At 44.1% G+C, this 14181-nt stretch overlaps 1 protein-coding gene and 1 non-coding gene across 2 annotated transcripts; one reads left to right on the forward strand and one right to left on the reverse strand.

Annotated features, from left to right (window-relative positions):
- On the forward strand, window positions 1-12008 carry APOBEC1 (apolipoprotein B mRNA editing enzyme catalytic subunit 1). The gene is made up of 5 exons (XM_012474806.2): window positions 1-106; window positions 5888-5915; window positions 7993-8390; window positions 9060-9178; window positions 11716-12008. Exons 1-5 carry the CDS (start codon window positions 55-57, stop codon window positions 11863-11865), a joined length of 747 nt encoding a protein of 248 aa, XP_012330229.2. The 5' UTR covers window positions 1-54; the 3' UTR covers window positions 11866-12008.
- On the reverse strand, window positions 10241-10347 carry LOC135275473 (U6 spliceosomal RNA). Its single transcript, XR_010343106.1, has one exon. It is a non-coding gene; the product is annotated as a U6 spliceosomal RNA (small nuclear RNA).
- Window positions 12009-14181: the final 2173 nt, after the last annotated feature.

Raw genomic sequence — 14181 nt, forward strand, 5'->3', positions numbered from 1 at the left:
GGTGGCAGTGGGCACACCTGAAGAAACAAGGTCCAGGAACAATCAGCACAACTTATGACTCCAGAGGAGGAAGTCCAGAGACAGAGCACCATGACTTCTGAGAGAGGTAAAATGGATCCGGGGGCAAGTATTCTCGAACAATGCAAGAAGTATGTGTGTCAGTGTGTGTGTGCGCGCGCGCGTGCGCGTGTGCGTGTGTGTCCTGCTGATTCTTCCATCTGTGGGTATTTTCCAACCTCCCTATTATTGATTAATATATTAATCTTAAATAAGATGATTTATTATTATTATTTACTTCTCCAAGTGACTTTAACCAAATGTCATTAAATCAGTGTTTGTTTCATAGCAGGATTTTAAAAGGACAGAGAAACCTTTCAGGCTTCAAGAGAATTTTATTAGGTGCACCAGCTCACAGTTAGACTAATGTTTTTAAATGGCTGTGGCCCCAAACCAAGAATTACATGTTTTTAATACACTTTAGGGCGGGAAAAACAAGACAAGGAACAAGTTTTGAGACAAAGGCAGTTAATTTCACTTCGTGACAGTTTTGCAGTCTTGAAAAACATATTTTCTACATGGTTTACCTTGGTCTCATGGCCTTGCAGCTGGGGTAGAGAAAAACAAGGATAGCGGAGGCCAAGCACAGTGGCACACACCTGTAATCCCAGCACTTTGGGAGGCTGAGGTGGGAGGATCACAAGATCAGAAGTTCGAGACCAGCCTAGCCAATATGTTGAAACTCCGTCTCTACTAAACATATAAAAATTAGCTGGGTATGGTTGTGGGTGCCTGTAGTCCTAGCTACTTGGGAGGCTGAAACAGGATAATTGCTTGAACCCGGGAAGTGGAGGTTGCAGTAAGCCGAGATCACACCACTGCACTCCAGCCTGGGTGACAGCATGAGACTCTGTCTCAAAAAAAAAAAAAACAAAAAAAAACAAGGATAGCAGAAATATGTGTGGGTAGAGATATATGCCTGGGTGCTTACATTAACTTCCTTATCTCTAAGGGAGGAGGGAGTTGTACTGGATTTGCTCTTCTTTTACTAACTTTAAGTACAGTTTTATGACTTACTTTGAATGTGTGTGTGTTGCTTGATAAGCCTGTAGCTGCAGTTAATATAGTTGAGCTGGGAGGGGTTACTTACTTAGCTTAAGTGTGATTTTTCTAACAACATATTTTAATCTTTTTTTTTTTTTTAAGATGGGGTTTCACCATGACGGCCAGGCTGGTCTTGAACCCCTGACCTCAGGTGATCCACCCACCTTGGCCTCCCAAAGTGCTAGGATTATAGGCGTGAGCCACAGCGCCCGGCCACATATTTTAATCTTAACTATAATTTTCATTTTATTTTATTTTGTTTTACTCCTCAGTTTCACCATAATAAAAAATTAAGTAGCCTGGTGCAGTGGCTCATGTAATCCACATGCCTCGGCCTTCCAAAGTGCTGGGATTATGAGGCATGAGCCACCATGTCAGGCCCTCAAAATTAAATAAATAAAAAATAATAAAATACAGCTGGGTGTGATGGCTCATGGCTTGTAATCCCAGCACTTTGGGAGGCCAAGGAGGGTGGATCATTTGAGGCCAGGGGTTTGAGACCAACCTGGTTAACATAGTGAAACTCTGTCTCTACTAAAAATATAAAAATTAGCTGGGCATGGTGGTGCACGCCTGTCGTGCTACCTACTCAGGAGGCTGAGGCAGGATGATTGCTTGAACCCGGGAGGCAGAGGTTGCAGTGAGCTGGGATCGTGCCATTGCACTCCAGTCTGGGCAACAGAGCAAGACTCTGTCTCACAAAAAAATAAAAATATAAACAAAAATTAAAAAAATTAAATAAAAATACAACTGTTTAAGTAACAGTTTAAGGTAACAACAGACATGATAGCATAAGAACAATGTGCTAATTGATAAATGAGTTGACAATGACAAATTGATAAATTAATGCACAGTTACTGTTAGAAAAATTCATGGGAGGCTGGGCGCGGTGGCTCAAGCCTGTAATCCCAGCACTTTGGGAGGCCGAGGCGGGTGGATCACGAGGTCAAGAGATCGAGACCATCCTGGTCAACGTGGTGAAACCCCGTCTCTACTAATACAAAAAAAAATTAGCTGGGCATGGTGGCACGTGCCTGTAATCCCAGCTACTCAGGAGGCTGAGGCAGGAGAATTGCCTGAACCCAGGAGGCGGAGGTTGCGGTGAGCCGAGATTGCGCCATTGCACTCCAGCCTGGGTAACGAGCGAAACTCTGTCTCAAAAAAAAAAAAAAAAAAAAAAATTCATGGGAGCGGAAGAACACTTCAGGCTGAAGGAAAGAATTTCGGCTGAGGTAGGATTTGAGCTGGATTCTAAGAGAAGCATAGACTTTAAAAAAAACATTTATTTTAAGAGACTGGGGGGTGGGTTCACTGCTTTGCCCAGGTTGTTCTTGAACTCCTGGGCTCAAGCAATTCTCCACCCTTGGCCTCTCAAAGTGCTAGGATTATAGGCATAAGCCACCATGCCTGACCAAAATTTTTTTTTTTTTTTTTTACAATTTGCTCTGTTGCCCAGGCTGGACAGTGGTGTGATCACTACTCACTGCTGCCTTGACCTCCTGTGCTCAAGAGATCCTCCCCACTCAGCTTCCTGGGTAGCTGGGACAACAGGTGTGGGCCAGTAGGCCCTGCTAATTTTTTGTAGAGACTAAGTCTTGCTTTATTGCCCAGGCTGCTCTTGAACTCCTGGGCTCAAGTGATCCAACAGCCTCGGCCTCCCAAAGTACTGGGATTACAAGTGTGAGTCATCATGCCAGGCCACAAGGGCAGACTTTGGATTGACAGAAAAGAGGAGATTTTAGGTTGATTGAATCCTACTGATAAACATAATCTAAAAGCTTTTTTTTTTTTTGAGACAGAGTTTCACTCTTGTTACCCAGGCTGGAGTGCAATGGCGCGATCTCGGCTCACCGCAACCTCCGCCTCCTGGGTTCAGGCAATTCTCCTGCCTCAGCCTCCTGAGTAGCTGGGATTACAGGCACGCGCCACCGTGCCCAGCTAATTTTCCGTATCTTTAGTAGAGTCGGGGTTTCACCATGTTGACCAGGATGGTCTCGATCTCTTGACCTCGTGATCCACCCGCCTCGGCCTCCCAAAGTGCTGGGATTATAGGCGTGAGCCACAGCGCCCGGCAATCTAAAAGCTTTTATAGAGACTTGTACCTAGAATATAATGAACAAACTGGTTAGGCTACAAAAAAATTACGTAAACAATTTGAAGTAAGACCAGAAAGCAAATTTGAAGTTTTTGTTGAGCACTTTGAATGAAGAAACCCCCCAAACAGCCTTTGTGTGAGCACCATGGCTGTTTATTCACCTGGGTGCAGGCGGGCTAAGGCTGAAAAGGGTGTTAGCGAAGGGTGATGGAATAGGAGTTGGTTATACAGGAAGAATGGGGGAAGAATTTTTGGTTTATAGGGTTAGCCAAGTTTCCTTTCACAGGTTTATAAAGTGGTTTGTTTACAGTGGCAAAACCCTGGTATCCAGAGGCAAAATTATCCTACAATGCCTAGGAAGGACAGAAGCTGTTTATTAATTTTTTTGGATGGGTTTGGGGTTTGGGAAATTAACTGGATATGGTTGGCAGGGAGAGCACATGTATGCTGGTGAAAGATTATAACGGATGGAGAAGAAATTTGGGCTTTAGGAAAAGCATTTTTGAGGTGAAGAACAGAGTAGTGAGTTGTGGAAGGGGGTGTGGAAGATAGGAGGGTATGGGGTTTGGTACAACCGGGGGATGGAAGGTGTGATCTGAGTGAGGAGGCGGAAGTCTTGGACTAGTCTGTAGAGTTTGTCTGGTTTTTTGGACAGCCAGGATAGGGAAGAAATTTGGGCTTTGGAAGGGGATACATGATACCCCTTTGAGTATAGATGCTGAAGAAGCAGCAGGGTGACTTAAAAGGCCAAGTTGCAACAGATGGGTGATAACACGCTTTACACCTTTTAAAGCCTGTTGTGGGATGGGGTACTGGCGCTGGGCAGGGCAAGAGGGGTTGGTTTTTTTATTTTTATTTTTATTTTTGAGATGGAGTTTCGCTCTTGTTACCCAGGCTGGAGTGCAATGGCGCGATCTCGGCTCACCGTAACCTCCGCCTCCTGGGTTCAGGCAATTCTCCTGCCTCAGTCTCCTGAGTAGCTGGGATTACAGGTGTGCGCCACCGTGCCCAGCTAATTTTTTGTATTTTTAGTAGAGACGGGGTTTCACCATGTTGACCAGGATGGTCTCGATCTCTTGACCTCGTGATCCACCCGCTTCGGCTTCCCAAAGTGCTGGGATTACAGGTGTGAGCCACCGCGCCCGGCCTGACATCCTTTTTTCATTGTCTTTTTTTCTTCAGTTCTGTTTTTTAATGCTAGCCACTTTTTCTTCAAATTATTTTTCTCCTTATTTCTAAATAAATACTTGAAGTCAAATATAATATATTAGGGCTGGGCGCGGTGGCTCTGCCTGTAATCACAGCATTTTGGGAGGCTGAGGCAGGTAGATCACGAGGTCAGGAGTTTAAGACCAGACTGGCCAACATGGTGAAACCCCGTCTCTACTAAAAAATACAAAAATTTCCTGGGCATGGTGGTTCACGCCTCTAATCCCAGCACTTTGGGAGGCCGAGGTGGGTGGATCATGAGGCGGAGCAGGAGATCAAGACCACCCTGACCAACATGGTGAAACCCTGTCTCTACTAAAATACAAAAAAAAAATTAGCTGGGCATGGTGGTGGACACTTGTAGTTCCAGCTACTCAGGAGGCTGAGGCAGGGAAATCGACTGAACCCGGGTGGCAGAGGTTACAGTGAGCAGAGATTGCACCACTGCACTCCAGCCTGGCAACAGGGCAAGACTTCATCTTAAAAAAAAAAAAAAGAAAAGGATTAAGGAAGGAAGGAAAGAAGGAAGGAAGGAGTAAAGGAAATATGAAAGAAAGGAAGGAAAGAAGAAAAAAGAAAGAAAGAAGGAAGGAAGGAGGAAGGAAGAAAAGAAGAAGGAAGGGGAAAATATGTTCATAGTGGGTAGTAGTGAAGTTCATTTAATCATTTATTCAGTAATTTATTCAAATCTATTGCTAATTAACATGTTTCAGGCAGTGTGATAGGGTTTGGAACAAAATGTACAAAATCCGTATCTCACATAATGTACAATTCAGTGTTATTAAGGCATGTAAATAGGCAATCATGGTAGAGCATGATAATGGCTATGATGCAGTACAGGGCACTATGAGGTCACATAGAGATTACACCTAGGAACCTTTATTTTATTTTTATTTATTTATTTTTTTGAGACAGGGTTTCACTCTTTTGCCCAGGCTGGAGTGCAATGGTGAGATCTTGGCTCATGCAACCTCTGCCCCCTGAGTTCAAGCAATTCTCCGGCCTCAGCCTCCTGAGATGCTGGGATTATAGGTGCCTGTGACCACACCTGGCTAATTTTTGTATTTTTAGTAGAGATGAGTTTTGACAGGTTGGCCAGGCTGGTCTCGAACTTCTGACCTCAGGTGATCCACCTGCCTCGGTCTCCCAAAGTGCTAGGATTACAGGCGTGAGCCACCATGTCCAGCTTCTAAGAGCCTTTACGAAGTGACTTTCCCATTGCACTTAATCATTTTTGTTGAAGCCTTAGGGAGGATTACCTTATTTAGGATTGGGCCTCTGGGAAAATCGATTTTGACAGAGCCCTTAAAAATCTTGCTTTTCTTGGATACAATGAACTGGTCCAATATGGTTAATCTATGAGAGAATCGTCAAATTCCATTTTCTGAGATGATTTGCAGGTTTGGAATGATAGAGCACTTTTTCTGAGCAGCTCATTTGGTGTTTGAGTGTTATTTGACATAATCGTGTCTTGGTCAACAGGTCCTTCCACTGGCGATCCCACTCTGAGGTAAGAATAATACTATCACAGTACTCATTTAATTCAATCAAGGATAAATGGGTATTTAAGAGCTGTGCACGGTGGCACATGCGCCTATAGTCCCAGTCACTCAGGAGATGGAGGCAGGAGCGGGAGGATCTCTTGAGCCCAGGAGGTCAAGTCTGCAGTGAGGTATGATTGCACCACTGCACTCCAGCCGGCCTGACAGACTAAGACCCTGTCTCAAAAAAAAAAAAAAAAAAAAAAAAAGGAACTGTGGCTATAGCTTCCTTTATTATTCCTTTTCTGTTTTGTCATTTTCCCATTCTTTCATTTTTGCCTTTTCCAATGCCATTTCCTTTGATTTTTTTTATATCTTTGCTCTTATGTCTTTTGATCTCTTTAAATAAATGACTCTCTAGCTTGCTTGTCTGTTATTGTCTTACAATTTCTCTTCTCTTTTTTAATCGTGTGCTTTTATAGCCATTAGTGAAATACCTGGGGAACTCAATTGTCACTTTAACTTCATCTTCATTTTATACTGTCTGCCCATTTTTCAGAAGTATAACAGGAAAGTCACGCCAAGAAATACTATCTCATGATAGGTGGAAGGACTGGTCTATGTAATAAACGAACGTGACACTTTAGGGATGAGTGGGAACTATTAGGATGTAATAAGCTCGTGACTTAACCATACTGCAAAGAAGAGTCTGCAGCTCAATTCTGAGTTTCCCTTGAGTCACAGCTTTCAGACATAGAGTGTTAAATCTAAAGATATCACTGAGAGAGATTAGAATTTCTTTCTTATGAGTTAGTACAGGCCGGGTGTGATGGCTCACGCCTATAATCCCAGCAATTTGGGAGGCCGAGGTGGGTGGATCACGAGGTCAAGAGATCAAGACCATCCTGGTCAACATAGTGAAACCCCGTCTCTACTAAAAATACAAAAATTAGCTGGGCATGGTGGCATGTGCCTGTAATCCCAGCTACTCGGGAGGTTGAGGCAGGAGAATTGCTTGAACCCAGGAGGTGGAGGTTATGGTGAGCTGAGATCGCGCCATTGCACTCCAGCCTGGGTAACAAGAGCGAAACTCCATCTCAAAAAAAAAAAAAAAAAAAAAAAAAAAAAAGATTTAGTATATAGAATCTTAATGTGGAAGAATCTTGAGGCTAAATTACTCTTTTGTCTGTTCTTGACAATAGAATCTTGTTGGCAATTTGAGGCTTCAACACTTGAGAAGATCTGGTTAGAGTCCATTGAGCGATAGGAAAGATAAGTATCGGAACATGGCACCTCTAGGTGTGAAATTGAAAAATTAGAATATATCTAGGCATGGTGGGGCACACCTGCAGTCTCAGCTACTCAGGAGGCTGAGGCAGGAGAGTACCTTGAGCCCAGGAGGCGAGACCAGCCTGGCCAGCTTAGGGAGACTCTGTCTCAAAATACATACATACATACATACATACATAAGATTAGAATATAATGAAGGAAATGTTAAAAGAGAAACAAAGACACACTTACACCTGAATTCAAGACTAAAACATAATGGTATTAGAGCGTGGTCACCAAATCACGTGACTGGGGGAAGACTCCTGTGCACTATGTTTGTGACCAAAAAAAAAAAAATTATAATTCAAACAGACCTCTTCAGATAACACTGAGACACAGACTGGAAAAGGAAGTTTCCTGAGATGTTACATCTCAGATTAGCCTGATAGAAGAGGGGAGCAGGGGCCAGGCGTGGTGGCTCATGCCTGTAATCTCAGCACTTTGGGAGGCTGCGGTGGGCAAGTCACGAGGTCAGGAGTTTGAGACCTGCCTGGCCAACATGGTGAAGGCTGTCTCTACTAAAAACACAAAAAATTAGCCATGCGTGGTGGTGGCAGGTGCCTGTAATCCCAGCTACTCTGGAGGCTGAAGCAGAGAACTGCTTGAACCCTGGAGGTGGAGGTTGCAGGAAGCCGAGGTTGTGCCACTCCACTCCAGCCTGGGCAACAATATGAGACTCCGTCTAAAAAAAAAAAAAAAAAAAAAGAGGGAGCAGAAAAAAGTTCTAAGATCTCTCTAAATATGACATAACAGTGTGGGCTACTTTTCATATTTCAGGAGAAGAATTGAACCATGGGAATTTTGCATCTCCTATGACCCCAAAGAACTTTGTAAAGAGACCTGTCTGCTGTACGAAATCAAGTGGGGCACGAGCTGGAAGATCTGGAGAAGTTCAGGCAAAAACACCACCAATCACGTGGAAGTTAATTTTATAGAAAAATTTATGTCAGAAAGACATTTTCACTCGTCCATCAGCTGCTCCATCACCTGGTTCTTGTCCTGGAGTCCCTGCTGGGAATGCTCCCAGGCTATTAGAGAGTTTCTGAGTCAGCATCCTGGTGTGACTTTGGTGATTTATGTAGCGAGGCTTTTTCAGCACATGGATCGACAAAATCGGCAAGGACTCAGGGACCTCGTTAACAGTGGAGTCACTATTCAGATTATGAGAGCATCAGGTAAAAACAGTAAACAAAGAAACTTCATTGTTTACAAGAGACTGTGGTGACAGTAGCTGTTTTTTAGGCCAGAAGATTGGTTATCCCAGGGTGGAAATCTCAGATGTAAAAGTCCAAAATAATGTGTGAAAGGATTAGATCTGAAATTCATGACAAGGAAAATAAAAAAATACGACTCCTGGCTATGCCTGGTGGCTTGTGCCTGTAATCCCAGCACTTTGGGAGGCCAAGGTGGGAGGATCACTTGAAGCCAGGCGTTCAAGATCAGCCCCATCTCTACAAAAAAATTAAAAAATCAGAAGGCATGGTGGCATGCACTTGTAGTCCAGCCTGCTTGGGAGGCTGAGGTGGGAAGATCTCCTGAGCTCTAACGTTCAAGGCTGCAGTGAGCTGTGTTTGGACTTACTGCACGCTGGCCTAGGTGACAGAGCGAGACCCTGTCTCAAAAAACAACCACCACCACCACCATCAGCACCAACAACTCTTTTCTCTGGTCTTGCCTCTCAGTCATCTTTAAATGAACTACGTTATTCTTTTTAGGGAGCCTAATGTCCAGCAGCAACTAGACCAGAGACTAGGAGGCTTTCTATATGGTAAACTAGGTTGGGGCCCTTTTTAAGTAATTTACCATTCTGCTTGTTGAATGAGCCAAGATTTGTGTTTCCTTAGAGTATTATCACTGCTGGAGGAATTTTGTCAACTACCCACCCGGGGAAGAAGCTCACTGGCCACGGTATCCACCTCTGTGGATGATGCTGTATGCACTGGAGCTGCACTGCATAATTCTAGTGAGTTACTTTAGGGACATAAATGCTGATGCAAAAAGAAACATCCTAGGCCAGGTGCGGTGGCTCACGCCTATAATCCCAGCACTTTGGGAGGCTGAGGCTGGTGGATCACGAGGTCAAGAGATCGAGACCATCCTGGTCAACAAGGTGAAACCCCATCTCTACTAAAAATACAAAAATTAGCTGGGCATAGTGGTACACGCCTATAGTCTTAGCTACTCGGGAGGCTGAGGCAGGAGAATTGCTTGAACCCAGGAGGCAGAGGTTGTGGTGAGCCGAGATTGTGCCATTGCACTCCGGTCTGGGTAACAACAGCGAAACTCTGTCTCAAAAAAAAAAAAAAAGAAAAAGAAAAAGAAAAATCTCAGAGCCAGGTGTGGTGGTGCACACCTGTAGTCCCAGCTGCTTAGGAAGCTTGAGTCCATCACTTGCAAGCTGCAGTGAGCTATGATCATACCAATATGCTCCAGCCTGCGTGGTATAGCAAGACCCTGTTTTAAAAAACAGCTGAGTGCAGTGGCTCATGCCTGTAATTCAAGCATTTTGGGAGGCTGAGATGGGAGAATTGCTTGAGGCCAGGAGCCTGAGACCAGCCTGGCCAACATAGTGAGATCCCAGCTCTAAAAAAAAGAAAATTATGTGGCTGGGTGCGGTGGCTCATGCCTGTAATCCCAGCACTTTGGGAGGCTGAGGCAGGCGGATCATGAGGTCAATAGAGACCACCCTGGCCAACATGGTGAAACCCTGTCTCTACTAAAAAATATAAAAATTAGTCCCAGCTACTCAGGAGGCTGAGGCAGGAGAATTGCTTGAAACCGGGAGGCGGAGGTTGCAGTGAGCCGAGATTGCGCCACTGTGCTCCAGCCTGGTGACAGAGCAAGACTCTGTCTCAAAAAAAGAAAAAAGAGAATTATGCATCAAACAAACAAACAGCACCTAAACCTAAGAACAAGACAACCTGTTTGTGGAAAGTAAGTGGGAGAAGGGAATTTGGATAAACTGATCGAAGATATATGTGGTCCCCATATTAATTACATTTTATTATTTATTATTATTATTATTTTTTTAACGGAACACTTCATGAATTTGCATGTCATCCTTGCACAGGGGCCATGCTAATCTTCTCTGTATCATTCCAATTTTAGTATATGTGCTGCCGAAGCGATCACTATTATTTTTTATGCTTATTTTATTATCATTATCATTTTGAGATGGAGTTTTGCTCTTGTTTCCCAGGCTGGAGTGCAACGGCGTGATCTCCCTCACTGCAACTTCCGCCTCTCGGGATCAAGCGATTCTCCTACCTCAGCCTCTAAAGTAGCTGGGATTATAGGTGCCCACCACCACGCCCAGCTAATGTTTTGTATTTTTAGCAGAGATGGGGTTTCACCATGTTGGCCCGGCTGGTCTTGAACTCCTGACCTCAGGCGATCCACCTGCCTCGGCTTCCCGAAGTGCTGGGATTACAGGCGTAAGGCACTGCACTCGAACATTATTATTATCTTTTAACCCACAGGGTCTCGCTACATTGCCTAGGCTGGGGTGTAGTGGCTATTCACGGGCACCCTCACAGCATAACACAGCCTCAAACTCTGAATTCCTGGCCTCAAGCAATCCTCTGACCTCAGCCTCCTGTGTGGCTAGAAGCACATGCATGTGTCATAGTGTCTGGCTTTATCATTATTATTGTTCTTGTTACCACAACACATATTGGCTCTACTGTATTTCAGATATTCCCCTTTCCCTTATTAGCGTGTGTAATCTTATTGAAGAAAATGTATGTGTTCCATTGGATTCTCTTTTTTATTTTTTGAGACAGAGTCTCGTTCTGTTGCCAGGCGCCAGGCTGGAGTGTAGTGGTGCAATCTCAGCTCACTGCAACCTCTGCCTCCTGGGTTCAAACAATTCTCCTGCCTCAGCCTCCCGAGTAGCTGGGACTACAGTTGCATGCCACCATGTCCAGCTAATTTTTGTATTTTTAGTAAAGATGGGGTTTCACCATGTTGGCCAGGATGGTCTCAATCTCTTGACCTTGTGATCCACCTGCCTTGGCCTCCCAAAGTGCTGGGATTACAGGTGTGAGCCACCATGCTTGGCTTGGATTCTCTTGAAAGTAGTAGTTCAGGCCAGGTGTGATGGCTCATGCCTGTTATCCCAGCACTTTGGGAGGCAGAGGCAGGTGGATGATTAGAGCCCAGGAGTTGGAGACCAGCCTGGACAACATGGTGAAACCATGTCTCAATAAAAACACAAAAAAATTAGCTGTGTGTCGTGATGCATGCCTGTAGTCCCAGCTGCTTGGAAGGCTGAGGTGGGAGAATTGTTTGAGCCCAGGAGGTTGAGGCTGCAGTGAGCTGTGACTGCACCACTGCACTCCAGCCTGGGTGAATGCAATGAGTCCAGAGCAAGACCCTGTCTCAAAAAAAAGAGAAGTAGTTAAATCATCTTCCAATTGACATTTACAAATGTTTGTGATGATAATAGTATTAATTAAAATACTTATCCTAAGGATTAAATATAATCCTTTTTTATTCCAGGGTCTTCCACCTTGTTTAAAGATTTCAAGAAGATGGCAGAATCGACTTACATTTTTCAGACTTCATCTTCAAAATTGCCATTACCAAATGATTCCACAACACATCCTTTTTGCTACAGGGCTGATCCAGCCTCCTGTGACTTGGAGATGAACAGAGTGATTCCATGTGTGTCCTGATTCAAGAACAAGCAATGATGACTCACTAAAGGGTGAATGCTATTTAGAATCTAGAAATGCTCACAAGGTACCCCCAAACTCTGTAGCTTAAACCAACAATAAATACGTATTATCTCTCACAGTTTCAGTGGGGAAGGAATTTAGAAGCAGCTTATCTGTGTTTTCCTGTCTCCATCCCCTAGGAGGTTGCAGTCAAGATGGCAGCCAGGACTGCAGTCATTTGAAGGCTTGACTGAGGCTGGAGAATGATTCCCAGGTGGCAGGCTCAGATGGCTGGCAAGTTCATGCTAGCGGCTGGTAGAAGGTTTCAGTTTCTTGCCACGTAGGCCTCTCAACAGGGTTGCTTAAATAAACTCAGGACATGGCAATTGACTTCCTACAGATTAAGTTATCTTTTGAAGAATTTCTTGTAGAGATGGAGATTTGCCATGTTGCCCAGGCTGGTCTCAAAGTCCTGGACTCAAGTGACCCACAGCCGTGGCCTCCCAAAGTGCTGGGATTACCAGTGTGAGCCACCACCGTACCTTGCCCAGGGCAAGTGATCTAAGAGAGACCAAGGTGGAAATTTCCATGACTTTAATGACTTCATGCTGGAATCACACCTTATTTCTTTTGCAATGTTCTATTTGTCACACAGGCCAGCCATGATTCGGAGTAAGAGGGGACTTATACACAAGAATTTGAAATTCAGGACATGAAAATCACTGGATTTTGAAACTCAGGACATGAAAATCCAAGATGGATTTTCCCTGTAGGATCTTTCTCTGTTTTCAGGACAAATAATTACGTGGAACCAAATTCTGAAGACACAGCTACAGGAAAACGAAAGACAAAGTCGTAGCATTTATTTTTATTTGTTTCTTAATTAGAATATCATAAGATTTACGATCATTTATAGAGAATTGGATGATCAGCTGCAGAAAGAAGCTACCCTCTTTGCGAGAGCTTCAGAGACCTGCAGAGAAATTGAATGATATGCCTACAGAAGTTTTTTGATAGGAATTCTCATTGGTTTACAGAAATAATATTGGTTAGTGAATGGCTATACATTCACAGGGCATTTTGTGGCTGCTTGGCATCAGTCTACAGCCCATGGAGCAAGAGGCTTTAAGAGGTAATTAGCTCAGGGGCTGGGCGTGGTGGCTCACGCCTATAATCCCAGCACTTTGGGAGGCCTAGGTGGGTGGGTCACGAGGTCAAGAGATTGAGACCATCCTGGTCAACAAGGTGAAACCCCGTCTCTACTAAAAAACACAAAAATTAGCTAGGCATGGTGGTGCATGCCTGTAGTCCCAGCTACTCGGGAGGCTGAGGCAGGAGAATTGCCTGAACCCAGGAGGCGGAGGTTGCGGTGAGCCGAGATCGCGCCATTGCACTCCAGCCTGGATAACAAGAGCAAAACTCCATCTCAAAAAAAAAAAAAAAAAAAAAAAAGCGGTAATTAGCTCAGGCAGAGAGTGAGATGTGATGGCTGTCACATTTTAAATGTTCCTCTGGACTTGATAATTTAAAGGTGCTCACATTCCTCAGATAAAACATTAATTTTCTTTCTCAGACCTAAACACAATATTAACCACAGCTATATATATTTTTTCATCTTGGATGTGGGCAAATCTCTTTTTAATTGCAAAGGACTTCATTTATAGCACATTCAATAATGAACCAACAGGAGAGTTGCTGATTTTGGAACATATGAATATATAAAAATCCCTTGCCGTTCAGGTAGTCAAGAAAATAAGCACATACAAGGAAAGCAACCTTCATTTTTCTGAAAAGTTTTACATTTTAAAACATCACTAGGTGTACTTGGAAGTTTAAAGCGGTAGAATGTACCTTGGAGGGAAAGGAGGAGGAAAACCCTTTTCCATGTTGTCAGACAAATGTATATCAAATATATCCCAATTCCGCTTGGTAAAGTCAGCTGGATGACCTCCTTGAACCAGGCTAGGGCAGAACACTTAGTAAAAGTGAGCCCTGGGTCGGGATGTGAATCCAGGAGAGGAGGACCAGACCCCATGCAGCGCCAAACACACCCATCCCACCCTCTAACACAGACGAGGCACATCGCCCCACGTCCTTGGACCCGGATGCATGAGACAGTCATCAGATGGTTACTGCTCCCATGGACTAGCACTTTCTAATGGTCTTGATTTAGGCCATGGAGAAAAATCCCTTACCACCAACTGCAAACCGTCATTGAACTTAAGTCATAAGGGATACTATGGGGCAAATTCTTGTAATACATATATAAGGACTTCTATTTACCTAATTAGAACAATGATTACACAAC

Source organism: Aotus nancymaae, unplaced genomic scaffold, assembly GCF_030222135.1.
Source record: "Aotus nancymaae isolate 86718 unplaced genomic scaffold, 86718_ANA_hifiasm-v0.15.2.pri h1tg000016l, whole genome shotgun sequence".
Taxonomy (NCBI): Eukaryota; Metazoa; Chordata; class Mammalia; order Primates; family Aotidae; genus Aotus; species Aotus nancymaae.

Coding starts and splice junctions, on each gene's coding strand:
- APOBEC1 (XM_012474806.2), top strand. CDS start 55: ATGACTCCAGAGGAGGAAGTCCAGAGACAGAGCACCATGACTTCTGAG. Junction 107..5,887: donor CACCATGACTTCTGAGAGAG/GTAAAATGGATC, acceptor CTTGGTCAACAG/GTCCTTCCACTGGCGATCCC. Junction 5,916..7,992: donor ACTGGCGATCCCACTCTGAG/GTAAGAATAATA, acceptor TTCATATTTCAG/GAGAAGAATTGAACCATGGG.